At 49.0% G+C, this 17,959-nt stretch overlaps 1 protein-coding gene across 1 annotated transcript in view; it reads left to right on the top strand.

Annotated features, from left to right (window-relative positions):
* Positions 1-1,416: 1,416 nt before the first annotated feature.
* COL15A1 (collagen type XV alpha 1 chain) overlaps positions 1,417-17,959 on the top strand; it is a 103,718-nt gene continuing 87,175 nt past the window's right edge. Inside the window, exons 1-2 of the mRNA XM_007461650.1 lie at positions 1,417-1,427; positions 1,510-1,595. Of these exons, the coding sequence (XP_007461712.1) occupies positions 1,417-1,427; positions 1,510-1,595 (97 nt within the window). The remainder of the gene's footprint in view (positions 1,428-1,509; positions 1,596-17,959) is intronic.

The following is a 17,959-nucleotide window of genomic DNA, read 5'->3' as shown; positions in this document are numbered from 1 at the left end:
AGGAAGAGATGCCCCTGGGCCTGCCTGGCTTCAGAACTCTCCAGGTCTCAGCTGATCTCAGTGGTGCCTCACCTCCCCCAGATATCTGGGCCTGGTGGTAATCATAATAATAAAAAGCCACTGGGCTTCCCTGGTGGCACAGTGGGTGGGAGTCCGCCTGCCGATGCAGGGGACATGGGTTCGTGCCCCGGTCCAGGAAGATCCCACATGCCGCGGAGCGGCTGGGCCCGTGAGCCATGGCCACTGAGCCTGCGCGTCCGGAGCCTGTGCTCCGCAACGGGAGAGGCCACAACAGTGAGAGGCCCGCGTGTCGCAAAAAAAAAAAAAAAAAAAAAGCCACGATTTGAGGGTTTAGCCAGTGCCAGGCCCTGCGCTAAGATCTGTAGAGGTGGAATAGTCTGCCCCCTGCTCCCTCCCCGCCAACCATGCACACTACCCATGTGTGCTTCTGGAGGCTGAGACTGGTTCTTCCGTCCCCGGTCATCACAGTGCCTGGAGCGGTATCTCACCTAAGAATTGTGTTCCTTCATTCGTCCCCTGTTTATTGGCATCTCCTACTGCCAGGTACTATTTTAGACAGAGAACAAAACAAATATAAATTCTTGCCCTTCTGGAGCTTACATTCTGGTGGTGGAGGATGGTGGCGCCGGCAAGGTATAAAGAGGAAAACCTTGCAGTAGTAGATAAATTTTAATTTTTTATTAGGTTCTATTTGCTGCGTTTATTTACATGAATCACTTATGCCGCCCCAAGGGGGCCATTCCTGGGCATTCAAGGGGGTTGTGTGTCAAGCGTGCAGGGCGGGGCACAGCATTCAGGAGCCCAATCCAGCTGTGTGAATTTGGGACATTCACTGCGTCTCTCTGAGCCTCAGTTTCTTCGTTGTCATTTAGGGAAATCAGAGCGATTCCAGCCTTCCTGGGCTGGTGAGAGGATTTCATTGGCCCGTAAAGAGAGTGCTTTGTCTGCAGGGCAGCCCGGACAGGGACAGACGTGAGGGCCGGAGGGAGCTGCCCTCTGACCCACAAGAGCGCGGGCGCGGGGCTTTTCTCAGTTACACAAGGCCACCCGGGTGGAAGCCACGGCTGGGGGCCGCGAATCTGTCGAGGGGGTGAGGGGCGTGGGGAGGTGGTCAGCGCGGCCAAGAGCCACGGGACGTGAGTGCGCCGCTGCGGCACTGCCCGAGGTGGGGCGCGGCGCGGCGCACAGGGGACCGCAGGGCGCGGCAGAGTCGGGTTTCAGAGCGCGGGTGACTCAGGGCGCGGGCCGGATCCTGCCCGCCGCTGCCGTTGCCGCTGCCCCTGCCCAGCGCCGCCTTTGTTCCCGGCAGGAAGGGCGAGCGGCCCGCGCGCAGAGCCCGTCGCCGTCCGTGGAGCTCGGCGGCCCGGTGCCCTCGGAGGCTCGCGGAACTGCGGGATGGCGCAAAGGTAAGACTCGCTGCCCCGCGCCCCGGCTCCCCCTGGCCCCTCCCGGCCGCCTCACTTTCTCTCTCTCCGCCACTTCTTGCAGGAGGGACACGCAGTGTTGGCGCCTGCTGTGGCTGCTTTCCACCTCCGTGCTTCTCCCCGCTGTCACCCGGACCCGCTCCGCGACAGGTAAGCGGCCCGGCCCGAGGGTGGCACCGGCTACCTCCGCACCCGGGGGAAGTTGGTTTTGGCTGCGGGCGCGGCTGCGGTGCGCGCCTCATTCCTGGACATAAAAGGGAGTCCTCGCCTCTCGGTGCGCACTGGTGGTTCTGCCACGGCTTCCCCGGGCGCTGCCGGGGGTTCGAGAGGCGAATGGGAGTCTCTGGGCGGCCGGAGCGGGTGGAGCGCTGTTCGGGCACCCGAGGTGTCTGAGCTAGGCGCAGCCCTTCCAATCTTGGGCAGAGGGGGACTTTGGAAGCCCAGTGACAGCGCCAGCGGCTCCGCGGGGACAGTTAGCTCCAGCTCACCCAGGGCCCGCGCTCAGGTCGCGCGTGCTGGCTGGCTCATTGTAAGGGCAGAGCTGGTGCCCTCTCTGTACACAGGTGCGGAAGCACGACTGCCAGCTGAGACACCTGGCGCTTTGCCGCGCAAGAAATAACGGGACCGAATTGCCTTGATGCCTAACTTAGCCCTGAGTTACCTGGAGAGTCCCATCCATCGTGGGCAGTAGCTCCACGCGTGATGGGAAGAGCTATGGACTGGGGACCAGGGGATCTGGTACCTTCTGTTCCCAGGCCTCACTTTCCCCACCAGGACCCAGAGGTGGTTGCATGACTAGTAGAGTCTGAGTTAAAAACAGTTTTGAGTTAAAGTGTGTTCAGGCTTCCTGGGCTTGAATTGTGGCTGTGTTAGGTGCCATTGGACAATGAATTTCACCACTCTTTGCCTCAGTTTCCCCATCCGAAAAAGGGGAATACTTAGACGACCTTTCCTCCTAGGAATGCTGTGAAGATTAAAAGAGATATTAGAAATAATATGCTTTCCACACCATGGCACATACTGGGCACAAAGTAAGTGATCGAAGCTACAGGTTGATCCTTGCAATAGCTGTGTTGGAAAGCAATGCAGACATTTTTACAGAAGAGGACACTCAGGGTGAGAGAGGCCTAGGAACTGGCCTGTGCAAAAGGCAGGGCTTGGGTGCCAAGGTCTCTAGACTCTGGTCCTTCCCTGCTCAGCCCTTTCTCCATGCAGTTTTGCAGGAAAGCTACCACTCTCCAATTAGCAGCCTCGGACTGCTTTTGGATTTAGGAGATTAGTACACAGTCTCCATAGAATAAGTGTGCTGGGAAACAGGGTCTGGGGTGGGGTGGGGGGGAATGAACACAACCTCTGTCTCTGTGAAGGACTGTTGGGTGGCCATGGTTAACTCTTTGTGTGCTGAAGGAAGCCTGGGACAGCCCAGATCCTTGCCTCCTTGGGAGCAAGACTCAAACACAATGACAACTTTTCCTGCCAGAACATCCAGCCTGGCATTTCTTGCAGACCAAAGGGCAGCTGGAGCACAGTTTTGGCTTCTCAGCACCGTGGCCCGTGTCGGAACGTTGCAGTTTTGCGTGTAATATAAGGCACTGCCAACTCAGCAGCAGAGGGCAGCTTCAGGTTCTGTGGTCTCTGCTGCGACCCCACCCCCGAAATGAAGAAGGTCTGGGGAGAGAAAATTTGGTGTTTCTTTCTCCTCCTGCGTTTGTAGGCTGGCTCTCTGGACGCCAGGTCAGGGCTGTTTTTCTAACACAGAGGAAGTCCTGTGCCTATCCTTAATGTAAAAAGGGAATGCCAGGAAACCCTCAGGGGAAGAATGGATGATTGTAGTGTTTTGATTACTGGCTAAACTTTTGGTTTTCTCTACAGTTAGGAATACCCATTACTGATGGATATTCAGTGTCCCTCGAGGGGAGAATCTTCCTAGACCTGAAATATCCTCCTGCAACCTAAATCTGGCATGAAGTTTAATAAGGCTGACACTTGTAAACCACTTCATATGTGTGATATGTTCATCCTTCATTCACTCAATTATCACAATCACTCCAGGAGCTGGGTACTGGGACTGTGCTTCAGATGAGGAAACGTGGTCCAGAGACCCCAGGCTTCTCAGCTCCTGAGGGTTTTCTGGCTCACCCTCACCTTGTCAGTTGGCCCCTTATCCCTCGCATCAATCCTTGTGCCCCTAGTGGGTGAGGGCTGAGCTGGTAAAGTTACAGTGTCACTGGAATGCCTGGTCTTTTAGAAGATAAGGAAGTTGTTGTGAGACAGGGGCAGTGGTGTCATAACTAATTTGTTCCTGATTACAAAATGTTAATATGTGCAAATGATCTACTTTTCTTTAAACTGTTTTATTGTGAAATATAACATCTATTCCGAAGAGTGAGCGCAAAAATACAGTCCCATGATTTCTCACAAAGCAAACTTTCATGTAAGTGGGTCAAGAAATGGAATAGCCCCCAGAAGCTCTCCTGTGCCCCTTGGCTGTGATTTTTCCCTCCCTCCCCTCAGAGGTAACCATCCCCTTGACTTTTATGGTGATTCCTTCCTTCCTTTTAGAAAATAACGTTAGTACCTAAGCATGGATCCCCAAATTCTGAAGTTCAGTTTTTCTTTTTTTTTGAGCTTTATACATGTGGGGTGTCTCCTTTGGTGTCTGGCTTCTTTCCCTGAATATTAACTTTTGAGATTCATTTATGCTGTTGCATTTCACTGTAGTTAATTCATCTTCCTTTCTGTACAGTATCCCACTGTATTAATTTACTGTCCATTATTTATCCATTTTTTTCCAATGACATTTGGGTGGTTTCCATTTGGGGCTAATATTGTAGCGTGTCTCTGACATGCTGTTTGTCCACGTCTCTTTGTGCACATGTGCACACATTTCCCTTGGTTGTACACATGGAAGTGCGGTGCTGGCTGACAGGGTAGGCAGGCCCTCCAAATGAACAATGGCAGCACGGCTTCCACTATGGTTGTGCCAGGGCTCACGGCCGTCAAGCTGGTAGGAGAGCCTCTGTTTCTTCACCTCCTCACCAGCACTTGGTGTTGTCAGTGGGCTTAACTCCAGCAGTTCTAATGGGTGCACATTAGAATCTTACTGTCGTCTTAATATATGTTTTCCTGATTATTAAGTCGATTACCTTTTCGTATACGTATTGGACATTTGGATATCTTGATATACTTTTTAAATCGAGGTGAAATTCACGTAACATAAAACTAGCCATTTTCATAATGACAATTCAGTGGCATTTAGTACATTTTCAATGCTGTGCAGCCATCATCTCTAGTTCCAAAACCTTTTCATCACTCCAAAGAAAACCTCATTCCCATCAAGCAGTCCCTCCCCATTCCCCCCATCCCCACTCCACCAGCCTGGGGCAACCATGAAACTGCTTTCTGTCTCTATGGATTTGCCTGTCTTGGATATTTCATATAAATGGAATCATACAATATGTGACCTTTTGCATCTGATTTCTTTCACTTAGCATAATGTTTGTGAGGTTCATCCATGTTGGAGCATGTATTAGGACTTCACTTTTTTATGGCCAAATAATAGTCTGTCGTTTACTGCAATTTGTTTATCCATTCTTCCATTGATGGAGACTTTTGGGCTGTTTCCTCCTTTTGGCTATTATGATTAGTGCTTTTATGACATTTGGGTACGTGGATTTGAGTACTTGTTTTCAATTATTTCAGTTGTATACCTAGCAGTGGAATTGTGGGATTATATCATAATTCCATGCTTAAATTGTGGGAAACTCCTAAACTATTCTCCACAGTGGCTGAACCATTTCACATTCCCACCAGCAGTGTACAAGGGTTCCAGTTTTTTCATGTCCTTGCCAACACTTGTTATTTTCTACTTTTCAGATTACAGCCATCTTAGTGGGTATGAAGTGGTATCTCACTGTGGTTTTGATTTGTATTTCCTGAATGACCAATGATGTTGAGCATCTCTTCATGTGCTTCTGCACCATTTGGGGGAAACTCTGAATACCAGTCAGAGCAGGTTCAGGTTTTCCCTCTAATCATCTCCTTCTTGCTGGTGTCCAGCTGATGTGCTTTCACGAGTGAGAGAGAAGGGGGTAAGAGTCATACCTAAGATTTTACATCACTGGCCTCCCGCCTTACCTGTGCCCCAGCCTGTCATGAGCTCATGTTGCTCACATACCATTAGAAGTTGTGATGAATATGAATGATTGTAGTGTTTTAATTACTGGCTAAATTTCTGTTTTTCTCTAAAGTTAGGAATGCCTGTAGTGGCATAATGTCCTGCCATTATATGTTTTACAGCAGAGTTAAGGCTGAAAACCCCTGGCACACTGAACCACACACAGCTCCTCATGTATATTTGGGATTTTGCAGTCTCCTTGACTTTGTACGAGGTGTGATGAATCTCCTTGTCTAAAATACACTCCCTCGCCTTGTTTCTCTTCAGGGCCTAATTCTACCTCCCAGCTCAAATGGCACCTCTTCCAGGGTGCCTTCCCTGGATCTCCCCAGCTAAGCTTTCTCATCACTAAACTGCCACACCCCTTCACCTGTCTCTCCAGGCACCAGCCACTGTCCCCCTGTACTGACAGTGTGTTTATTTCTCTCTCCTTCCTATGAGAGTACCTTGAGGGTGTGGATCATCACTCATTCATCCAGAGTTGGCCACGTGGACTTTGGCCATTTTGTCATTATGATAAATAGTGCTGCTGGGAACATCTTCAGACAAATGGCCTTTGTTTTCTTTTGGGATTATTTCCTTTGACTAGATTCCCTCAAACAGATTTGCCCATCAAATAACAGAACTAGTTGGATAGTTCTTATTATCTATTTAGATGGATCTTTCTGAGATACAAATTGAATCACGCCACTCCTTAGTTTAATTGCTCTCTCTGGGTTCTCCATGTACCTAGGATGGAGTCATGCTCCTTGCCCCCAAGTACCCCTTGTGGTCTGGCCTCCGCCTACCTCCTGTTCTCTACTCACACGATGTCCCTCTTGACTTGGGCTCACACCAGCTGCTCGCTGGCAGGTTTCTGGATGAGATATTCACTGTCCCACCTCTGTGTCTTTGCATGGGCCAGTCCCTTCTTGAGAATGCCTTTCCCCTTTTTCACCTGGCATCCCCTCATTCATCCTTTAAGATTCCTCTCTGGGAAGTCCTCCTGTTCTACCAGGCATGTGGAGTGTCTCTCCTCGGGGCTAGCACTGTATATCACCATCTCTCAGTCACAGGGCTTCCCAGACTGGACCATGATCATTGATTACTTGTCTGCTCCCACCACTACACAGGAAGTTCTGTGAGGTGGGGACTGGGCCTTGCCCGGCTCTGAACCCCAGAACCTAGAGGGCCTGGCACAGAGTGGACGCTCCCCAAACTCTTGCAATGAATCAAAGAGGGAATGAATGGGCAGGTCCAGACTGTGGTCTAGAGAGAATGTGCCGATTTATCATGTCCTCTGCAGTGTCTAAGTCATCCTGAGTCTTCCATGGCTCTGCCAGCTGTGGAGTGGCCATGGCTGAGTAATCAGGGCACGTTATAGGGCTTTTAGTTTTCTTTTCTTTAGTGACTTTAATAACTGGTTAGGCTGGAATTTACACTAATGTTACTTTGCTCTTTACCTTTTTTTTTCCATTACATCTATTTGTGTAAACAAGTTATTTTCTAGCTTGTCCCACTCATCTTATTCCTGAAAGCCTCTATTTTGTCAAAAGCTGCACGTTTATCTTTCTGTGCTAGCTAAATATATGAGCTTATTTTCAAGTTTTCTTTGAATGTCTACAGCTTGATCCATTTAAAATGAACCATTGATTAAATAGATTACATAGAGTGTATTCTGAGGTCAGTTCTTTTCCAAGGTGGTACCCAGGATTCCCTGAAATACTAATTAAAATGTAAACTATTCCTCCATCCTAGTATTGCTTCTGGTTATCATATAAAATTTTTCTTTTAATAACAGAATTTTTTTGTGGAATCTTTATACATACTACTGGTTGCTTTCTTGTACGTACGTGTTGTTTTTTAAAAAAATCCCACATGGTCTTGATAATTGTTGCTTTGTAACGTGTTTTAAAATCTGGTAAGGGAAGTTACCCCTGCTTCCTCCATTAAGCTATGAATTCCTTAGCATAGACTGATTTATCACATAATTTTCTCATGATATGATTGGATACTGGGAGTGTCATAGTGGTGGTGGGCAGGTGAGGGTTATAAAAAGCAAGGCAATCTTAACAATAAGACTCAATTTAAGACATTAATATGCAGTAAGGAGAACAGATGAGCAACTAAGGCTTCAAAGTCAGAGGAGCGGCTGTGGGGCCTGAGCTATTGCTGTCAACACAGAGCCCAGGGAGCTGAGGTGGGTCAGAGGTGTTGGAGAGGCCCAATTTGCTGACTGACCACCTTCCTCTGCTACCCCAATTCAAGAGAAAAATGTCTAAGGTTAGAGCAGAACCTCGAGAAACCCCAGACCTCTTCCTGGGCAAGATCTAATGAGGCAAGAATGAGGCCTAGGTCACCTATTGAGTGCAACCCACCCCTTATCTCCAATCAGAATCAACTCAACCCAACCCAACCCAACCCAACCTAATCCAGTGTAATCCATGCCAACCCAACTTTATCCAGTCCAATTCATTTCACACTTGTTGCATGCCATGGATGACTTAAAGAACTGGACAGGGCAGAAAACAGTTCTGAGGGCCCTCATATCTCTCTTAAGTGAGCAGGACCCTTGACTTCAGGTGTTAGGGCAGCCCCTGTTTTGGTTTGGGGAGCTTGGCTAGAGTCTGGCTTGCAGACAGCAGCCCTGCCTTAGGTCTCTCTGGGAGTCACCCCTCCTATCACTGAGGGACTCAAATGAGGCCCAGCTTAAAAGCCCCCTCCACCACCAGGAGGTCTTTGCAACTAGTCTCCTCCCAAAGCAAACGTCTGCTGAAGTCCTCAAAACTGTCTGCCCTGTTCTGTGTTTTGGCTACTACTATAGATTTCTGTCTTCCTCCCACATCTCCTGGCTACCTGCCCTCTCTGAGGCCCACTGGGATAGGTGGCAGGGTGACTAAAGAGCCACACTGGACCCAGTGCCCATCCTGGAAGGACTCACAATCTAGTAGTAGGGACCAGTGTGCAGCAGCTGGCTTGAATGCTGTGGACCTTGTCCTGAGTGTCCTAATGAGGGTGCAAGCAAGCCTCTTCAACCCTAAAGCCAGGATGTCCATTTTCACCAGAAGGTGGAGGAGGCGGAGGGAGGTAAGCAAGCTTTGAAAGAAGAGATTTATATTTTTCAGTAACATTAAAATATTTTGATAATAAAAATAATAGTCATTGTAAAAATCTAGGTTGGAAAAAAAAAAGGAGTTTAAAAAAGTTGCATATTTTCGCATGACTCAGAGATGAATCCTGCTAACATTTGGTGGACTGTTTTTCAAGTTTATCTTCTGTGCCTAAATATGCACATATGTTATAATGCGAATAGATCATTCTGTACACTGTATTTTGTTGCTTGGCATTTTTTTCCTTAACAATTATCTAGATACTTCCTCTGGAACATTGAATATTCTTCCCTAAATCCTTTGTAAATGAAATAGTATTTCATTATGTGGATGTCCCATAATTAAACTAGGCCTCTTTTAGGGCTTTAGGCTGTTTCCAGTTGTTTACGTCCATAAACACTATTGTGATGACCCTATTCTTGTAGCTCTGTACTTGACTATTCCTGTGACTATTTCCTAGCACAAATTCCTAAAACAAACTGTTGGGTCTAGTGCTTGCCTGTTTTTTTTCTTAAGGCTTTCATTGCATCTTTTTTTGGAAAGGCATAGTAATTTATACTCCCTGCAACAGCATAAGAGAACACCTACCTAACTTACCGCACCTTTGTCCACTGATGCTATTTTTCTAACTGAAAGGAGAAAATGACAACAGTGCAAGGGACAGTGCCAGCATTACTGCTCCAAACTGCCCTTAGTTAAATGGAGTTGGGGATTGCTCCCTCACCCCTACCATTCATTCATCCATTTGGCACGGGCTAGAAGAGAAGAGGCTTTTTCAGGAAATTAGAATGCAAGAGCTCAGGTCACAAGGACCTTGGTGGTTCTCAACCCTGGCTGCACCTTAGAATCACCTCGGGGATCCAAGAGGAATCTGAAGCCCAGTCCTCCCCGTGTCCAGGATTCTTAATATGCCTGTGGTCCAGTCTTGGGCAGGTTTCAAAAGCTCTTGGTGTGATTCTAAAGTGCAGCCAGGGTTGAGAGCAAGCAATGCAGCCCAGTGGCTTCCTTTCAAAAGTGACAATCCTGAGTCCCAGAAAGGAAAGGTCCTGTCCGTGGTCGCAACACAGGTGAGAGGCAGAGCTGCCACTGGACCCCAGAACCCATGTCCTGGGTTCAGATCTCAGCTCTGTTGAGTGACCCGGGGCCAGTATCTTCTCTTATCCATGTTTTCCTTATCTGTAAATTGGGACAATAATTCCTACTATGAGGAGTAATAAGGGAAGCATGGGGCCTGTAATTGGTGACCAGTTCTGTACCTCTTTCCTTCCTGCTCCCACATCTCTGTGAGTTCCTTGAGGGCAGAAACCCTATGTTATTTATCCATGTTTCCTCAGCGTCTGATGTGGCACCAAATGGACACAATGAGTGTTTGAATACATTCATGAATGAATATTCAAAGCCTGGGACTGTGGAGATCTTAGTGAAAACCTAGCATTAGGAACCCTGGACCATAGCAGAGTCTGTGTGAGCCTCCAGCTCTGCTGGAAGACCACCCCCAGCCATCCACTGTGATGATGGTGATGGTGATTATGATGATTGTGATGCTAATGGTGGAGGGCCCAAAGCGGGTGGGAGCAGGGGCTGGGTGTAACAGATAGGTCAGGGATGGAATACATTTCATGAAAGAAAAGTGAAGGTATGCCTTTCCAGTGCTGGAAAGTTATAACCATTGCATCCTGTAGAACAGAGAGTCCAAAAGCCGATGACAAACTACACCTAAATCCATGCAGTTTCAACAGCGTCACACAAAGAACCATCTGAAATTAGGTGAGCCAGCTGCTTCTCCCCTTCCAGCTGCACAGTCTTAGTGCCTGGCTTGTTCTGTCTTTGTTTTCAGCAAACAGGTCTGTCTCCTGGCCTCCATTCTCTCTACCCACCCCCTATACTGCAGCCACGGGAGTCTTCTAGCTTCTTGCCATCCAGGTGTGGTCCACCAACCAGCAACATGAGTATCACCTGGGAACTTAGTAGTAATGCAGAATCTCCAGTCCACTCACAGACCCAATTTATCAGAACCTGCATGTTAACAAGCTCTCTGGTGATTCACATGCACGTTAAAGTTTGAGCAGCAGTGTAAAACCAGCTCTTATTATGTCACCCCCTGCCTTAGAACCTTTTGTCATCTTCCTATGCTAACCAACCTTGGTAGGCAGAGTACTGGCCCTCCCACTGTGTCCACATCCTAATCCCCAGAACCTGTGGATAGGTTGGGTTACCAGACTGAGGGAAATTAGGGTTGCAGATGGAATTAATATTGATAGTCATCTAACCTTCAAAAAGGGAGTGGATCCTGAGTTACTCAGGTGGGCTCAGTGTAATCACAAGCGTCCTTAAAAGTGGAAGAGGGAGGTGAGGTGAGAAGGACTTGACCAGTCTTTGCTGGTGTTGAAGATGGAGGAAGGGGCCACAAGCCAAGGAATACATGCAGGCTCTAGAACCTGGAAAAAGAAAAAGAAAATAAAAAGAATTTTTCCTCAAAGCTTCCAGAAAGGAGCATGATCTGCTTAATTTGTATGCAAGATCTGTGTTGGACTTCTGACCTACGGAACAGTAAGGTAATACATTTGTGTTGCTTTAAGTACTTAATTTGCAATAATTTATTACAGCAGCCAAAGGAAATGATTTTAACATTCCTTAGCATGGCATTTGAGACCCTCTGAAGTCCTACCAGTGTGCTGTTTTGGCCTCATCTCCAAGAATATCCTTCCTCTTAGCCTGATCTCAAAGCTCACAGCCCCCAGGGTGGCTGGAATGTCAGGGGTGGGGCACCCTGCGAGTCCAAGCTAAGGTTATTCTCCCTGCACCCCCCCAGCATCTAGCCCCATGTCTGGCTCTGGCAGGTACTCAATCAATGCTTGTTAAACGAATAACCCAGTGGAAGCCTGCTATATTCATTCAGGTCACCACTAGCCATGGTGGGGCCCCAGTACACTGGAGGCACTGGAGGGGCTCTACTTTGCTGTCCCCCTGCTCTTCTGTCGGGCAGATCACTGTTGGGCCTCAGTTTCCTTATCTGGGAAATGAAGGAGTTGGACCAGGTGAATCCTCAAAGCACTGTTAGCGGGAACATTCTAGGATATCTGAATTCACTTCACCCAAACTTTGCGGCGGTTGGGGGAGGTGATTCAACTCAGCAGCGCTCGGTGCAGTTCCCATCCTTCACTGACATCCTGTTCCATGGGTCAGGATACAGAACTGTGCCCAAGGGCTGTGTGTATTTGGTACATAATGGAGACCACAGCTGCTCTCCTTCCCTGTCTAGTTAAAATGCCAAATTGCTCACTCTCCCACAGAAAGAAAAAGGGAGGGAGAAAAGGAAGCATTTCTCACTGCAGAGTTTTTCCATGTGACACATTTTCTAATTTTATTTCAGACTTAACTGTCTAGAGTAGATGGCTTCGTTTCAGCGTCTCCCCCCTCCCCTTTTATTAGAATATGAGCTTCCAGTTGAGGAAGTGGAATGGTTTTTCTTGTTTAATATTTGCCAGTGTGGGCTGCTATCAAACGACGGCTGAATGGCCTCATTTCCTCTGCTGAAGGAAGTGCTCTCAGGTGCACAGCACTAAGCTAGTGGTAGGATTCCTGGGGTCTGGACCCTCCATGGGAAGCTTGACCAAGTCACTTCTGTTCTTGGACTCAGATACTGAATCTGCAAAGAAAGGAAAAGGTTGGGTCACCACGGAGACTGTACGGCCGATTGGAAGAACTGGTTGGTGAGCCCCGTTTCTAAGAGTTGTTTTGTTTGAGACTTTATTGGAATTGTGTGCACCTAAATTTATATCTGCCATCAGCTTTGTCATCTCCGCACTGTCGCTGCACTGCATGGATTGGTTGAGAAATTTTTAGCACCTGGAAAGGGTGTTGTAGCTTTGTTTCGAAAAAGCTGATTCTGCTCCTGCAAGGTCTGTTGGATCCAATCTCTTCCTTTCATCCCTTTGCCCCACTGGGTTCAGGCCTGTGTTGTGCTCACTAAGGGACTGTCACAGCAGCTCCCTGTCCTGGCCAATAGGTCCTCCCATGTCTCTGTCCTCTAGTGCATCTTCTCACAGCAACCCGAGTGGCAGGTCCCATTATGTCACATGCCCTTAAAACCCTTCCCTGCTTTCCCTTACAGCACCTTAAATTCCACTCTCCTCGAGCTGGAGCCCAAGGCATCTTCTCCCCTCCCAGCGCTCCCGGTGCCCTGGCTCCAGCTACGGTGCCCTGGCTTCCAACTATGCTGAACTCCACTTGTCTCTGAATTTACAAGCATGTTCTCTTCTCCTACCTTTGCTAGCACTGCCCCACAGTCTGGAATACTCTCCCTGCCCTGTTGAAGTACTCTTTCTCCTTTATAGACTTGGTATGCAAAGTATGGTCCCTGTGCCAGCAGCATCAACACCACTGGGGAGCTTGTTAGAAATGCAGGGTTCCCCGGTCCAGCCCCAGACCTGCTGCATCAGAATCTACACCTTACCCCGGCCCCTGGCTGATGGGAGTGAAACAGAAGTGAGGGGTGCGCCTTGTAGCGTGGTGGTCAAGTGCTGGGGCTAGGGGTCAGGCAGGGCTGGTTTGGTTCTAGGCTTTGCACATACTAGCTGGTGACCTTGGACAATTTACTAGTCCTCTTCTAGCCTCAGTTTCCTTATCTGTAGAGTGGAGATGATAATAGTACTTATCTCAGAGTTCTTTGGATGAGTACATGGAGTCATGTCCCCAAAGCTCTCAGCACAGTGCCTGGCACACCATGATCCCTCAATGAAGGGTAATGGCCATGGTGACAAGGTTCAACCTCAGTGCTAACTGACATAGTTCCTAAACCCTCCTATGGCCTCCCTCAGCATTGCTTGTACCTGGTTTCTTCCATCAGAGTCACTTGCAAGCCCATCTACCTAAGGATGGGGAGAACCGGGACAGTGCCATTCATTTTCAGGGTTCAGAATCATTGACCTTCCAGTGCAGGGAGACAAGCAAGGACTTTGCAGGTATGGGTGGGTGAGTTGGATAGAATTAATGCCAAAATTTCTAGGTATAAATGGTCATCCTGCCTGTCATAGCCTGGTAGGTTTTTCATTCACTCATTTGTTCACTCACTTTTATTTAATAAATATTTATTAACTGCTTACTGTGTGCAAGGCAGTGTGGTACACGCTGGCTATAAAATGATGAACAAGATAAGCGTGGTTCCCTTCCTCATGGAGCCTAGAATCTAATGGGGGACATAGACACTAAATAAAAGGTTGTAGAAAAAAACCTAAATGTCTATAAACAGTAAAAAGTGTTATGAAAAAGTGCAGGGAGCTATGAAAGCACATGCCTGGCCACTCTAATACTGTGGTGTCAGGAAAGTCTCCGCAAGTTGTGACATTTAAGATGAGATCTGAGGTGTGAATAGATTTAGCCAGGAAAGGGGATGGGGCTGGTGGGTTAAAACAGGATGAGGATAGGATGGAAGCAGCTGCTGGTGTGGCCTGAGCAGTCAATTCTCTGAGCCTGGTAAAGGAGGGGAGGCTGGGATGGGACAGGACAGGATGGGACGGGGCTGAAGTGGGGGGTCTCCAGCATGAAAGCAGGACTTCCGTCCAGTAGCTGCTTTCCCAAGCCTGGCCCTGGGTGAACATCTGGGCTTCCACTGCCCCTTGGGTCCTGCCCAGTGCTCATAGCCCAGGGTCCATGGGCTGAGAGCCTCTGGGTGCTCTTTCCTGCCCTGCTCTTGCCTCTACTTACCCGAGAGTTTATGGCTTCAGGGAGGGGCACACTGTCTCCACCTCTGTGTTGCCCAAGAGAAGTGTATATGAGAGACTTGCAGTAGCATGATAGGGAAGCAGGGCTGAGTGAGAGGCTGGAGCAGAGTCTCTGGTCTTACCTTGGCCACCCAGAGCCTCCCAAGCCATCACAGCTGCCTGGCTGAGAGGTTGTGAAGGTCACACGAGACAAGGATTCTAAGAATTGCCCTCTGCAGTTAGTCTCCAGTTAGTCTTGGCTTTGAAAAGCTTCTTCCTGTCTGTGAAATGAAGGGGTTGGACCAGCTCTGAGGCTCATCCAGATCTTATATTATCTCTTCTGATTTCTCTCTCTGGATCTCTGTATTCAGAATGTGTATCCACAAGTACATGCAGAATTCTCTTGCCAGGGAACAGAGAGGTCTTGCGGGGGAATAACTTGGGTGGGAAGTCCTTAGGTGTTTTCACATAGGAAGCAATTCCTTTAGAGATGGTGGGAGATGGGTGATTCATTACCCACTCCTGTCCAGGCCATTCCTTTAGAGACCTGCTTCTCAAACTGGGTGTGCTCGTGGTCCTTGGCTGTGTGACAGCAGTGTGCAAAGCCACATTGTTTATTTCCTGCATCCATTTTACTCAGTGGTTGATAACTCAGGGAGTCCAGTAGCAACTGGAAGATAATCTAGAATATTTTTATGTTAAACAGCCCACAATTATTATGGAGTGCAAAACTTAAGTGCTTTTAAAGATAGGGAAGGAGGCTTTAATTAAATTTCCAAGCTCTGTGGGGCTCTGGCTAGACCCAGGCCCTCAGGTATAGGGTCCCCTCTCTCTAATGGTGATGCTTTAGTGGAGATGACGTTATATATAGATTTGAGGTCCCCAGTTGGTGGGGGAGGCTTGGAATTATGGTAGCGGGTACAAGAACCTGTTCTTGTATAAACGTTTCCTCCATCAGTAGTTACCTAACGCACTTGTGTGTGGAAGGGGCTACTGACATGATGGAGGTCACTGTTCTCCATAGCGCTTGTACTAGAACTTTCAGCTCCACGAGGGAAGGAACTTGTCTGTCACTGCTGGATCCCCAGCACCTAGAACAGTGGTGCCATACAGCATGTGCTGAATAAATGCTAGTTGAATGAATAGATGTGTGTGTGTTGGTAGCTGTAAGAAACTTCCCTCCTCAATCTGCATTTACCTTTCCAGGAATAAGTGTGTGGGTGCATGAGCATGGGAAGGTTGGGTGGAATGTGAAAAATGCTGTTCATGCATATGCATGCGGTAGACTGGCCAGTCCCACTCAAGTCCAAGGTTTCTAAGAATCTCTTTGGAGGCAGCCTCCTACCCTGTGTGGTCCATCCTCCTTGTGGGAGAAGCACAGTTCACCATTCATTCACCTTGGGTAGCTGGGGCTCCTAAGCTCCCTTCTTAGGGTCCGTGGGTCCCCCAAATACCTCGCTCCCATCAAAACCCACCGGGGGGGCTTCCCTGGTGGCGCAGTGGTTGGGGGTCCGCTTGCCGGTGCGGGGGACGCGGGTTCGTGCCCTGGTCTGGGAATGTCCCACGTGCCGTGGAGCGGCTGGGCCCGTGGGCCATGGCCGCTGGGCCTGGGCGTCCGGAGCCTGTGCTCCGCGGCGGGAGGGGCCGCGGCAGTGAGAGGCCCGCGTACCGCAAAAAAAAAAAAAAAAAAGCGGGTGGGCCCGTGAGCCATGGCCGCTGAGCCTGGGCGTCCGGAGCCTGTGCTCCGCGGCGGGAGGGGCCGCGGCAGTGAGAGGCCCGCGTGCCCCCAAAAAAAAAAAAAAAAAAAAAAAAAACCCACCAGGGACCTTGAGGACCCAGAAAATGTTGGACTTTCAGAATCCTCTATTCTGGCTCTCCTAAATTACAGAGAGGAAGATGGAGGCTCAGAGAGAGCAAGGGACATGATGAGAGTCACACAGCCAGAATATAAAAGAACTGGATTTAGAATTGGGTTTTCTGATGTCCAGGTGGGTGGCATCACACCGCCCTCAAACTCCCAAGTTTTGCTGCTGCTTGAGTGTAGACATGCCTGTCTGTCCCATCCTCAGGGATATGGGAGGAAAGACGGAGGACAGGAATTCCCATACACTGAGGGTCTCTTCTGTGCCTGGCAGCGTATGGTTAGAGCTGAGCTTTGGAAACATCAGCTGGACTTCAAATCCCAATTCCTCCATGTATCAGCTGTGTGACCTGGGCAGATTGCTCAGAAGGAGGGTTGGTTCCCTATCTGGACAGGGGGTAGTGGAGGTCCCACCTCCCAGGCTGTGTGAGGCACTCAGAGTAGAGCCCGAGAAGACAAGCCCTTGGTGGGGGAGAGCTCTCCCCGAAACCATGAACCGCACCCTGTGCACAACAGCGTCACTGGGGAGCTTTTAAAACATGTGGAGGCCTAGGCCTTTCCCCCAGAGGTCCTGATTGGTATGGAGCCGAGAATCAGTCTTCTAAAGCCCTCAGGTGGTTTTTCTGCCCATCCAGGAACACAGTGCTAGAGCATACACGCCATGAAGGCAGGGGACACATCTGTCCTGTTCACCCGTGAATCTCCCACAGTAGCAGTGCCAGGCACCTGGTGGCTGGTGCTTGAGAATATTTGTAAATTAATGAATGAATGAACGGACAGATAAATAAGATGTGCTCAGCACCTGACATTACCCTGTACCACCACCCTGAGAGCTGGGTATTGTCATCTCTCTGTCCAGATAATGAAACTAAGGCTCAGAGGAGTTAAGGAACTGGCACAAGGCTAGTAAGTGGATGAGGCCTTGCGTGCAGGTCTCTCTGGCACAGAATTACACGTCCTTCCCCTGCATGTGCTGGGCAAGGCTCGAGGCTTATCCTCCTCGGGTGCCCCCGAGGTCACCCTCAGTTTCAGGCCTCCAGTTAGGGGCATCTCCTGGTACGCACCTTGGAGGGTCTGGTTCCCTCTGCCATTACTCTGGAGGTGCACAGGCTCTTCCTCCAGCTAATATTTGGAGGCCATCAAGCTGTACTTTCATCTAGATTAAACAAGAGTCAGCCTGTTTCAAAATATGACTTCAGGGTCACCATCTGTTCTGGCTGTTCCCTTAAACTCAAATCCCATTTCAGAGCCAAATGGGGCTCCAGCATCCCGCAGAGAGCAGGTCTCTGCACAGTGGAGCAGGAAAATCTGTAGAAAGAAGCAGTGTGTTTGATAACAGCTGTAGGACAAATTTCTTATGTCATTTGTTCCCCCCTACTCCATGGCATCGAGTTGTTATATGTGAGCACCACAGGCCCCACTATGCATCCATTCCTGTATTGGGTGCCTACTGTGTACCAAGCACTTCCCTGCGCCTCACCTTCTTAGGGCAGTGGGTGAGAGTGGCCTGGATAGTCGATAACTGTGGGAACACGATATGCTGGGCAAGTCACATCGTCAGTCTGGGCCTTAGTTTTCTCATCTTGGGGACACTGGACTGAAGTCCTTCCCAGCTCTGAAGGTCACCCCGAGTCTCCAGGCCTCTATCAGCCTGTTCAGTGTAGGCAAGATTTCACAGCTCCTGC

This window comes from Lipotes vexillifer, unplaced genomic scaffold, assembly GCF_000442215.2.
Source record: "Lipotes vexillifer unplaced genomic scaffold, Lipotes_vexillifer_v1.1 scaffold809, whole genome shotgun sequence".
Lineage (NCBI taxonomy): Eukaryota > Metazoa > Chordata > Mammalia > Artiodactyla > Lipotidae > Lipotes > Lipotes vexillifer.
The sequence above is the reverse complement of the archived record's forward strand: the minus strand, read 5'-3'. Positions and strand labels throughout refer to the sequence as shown.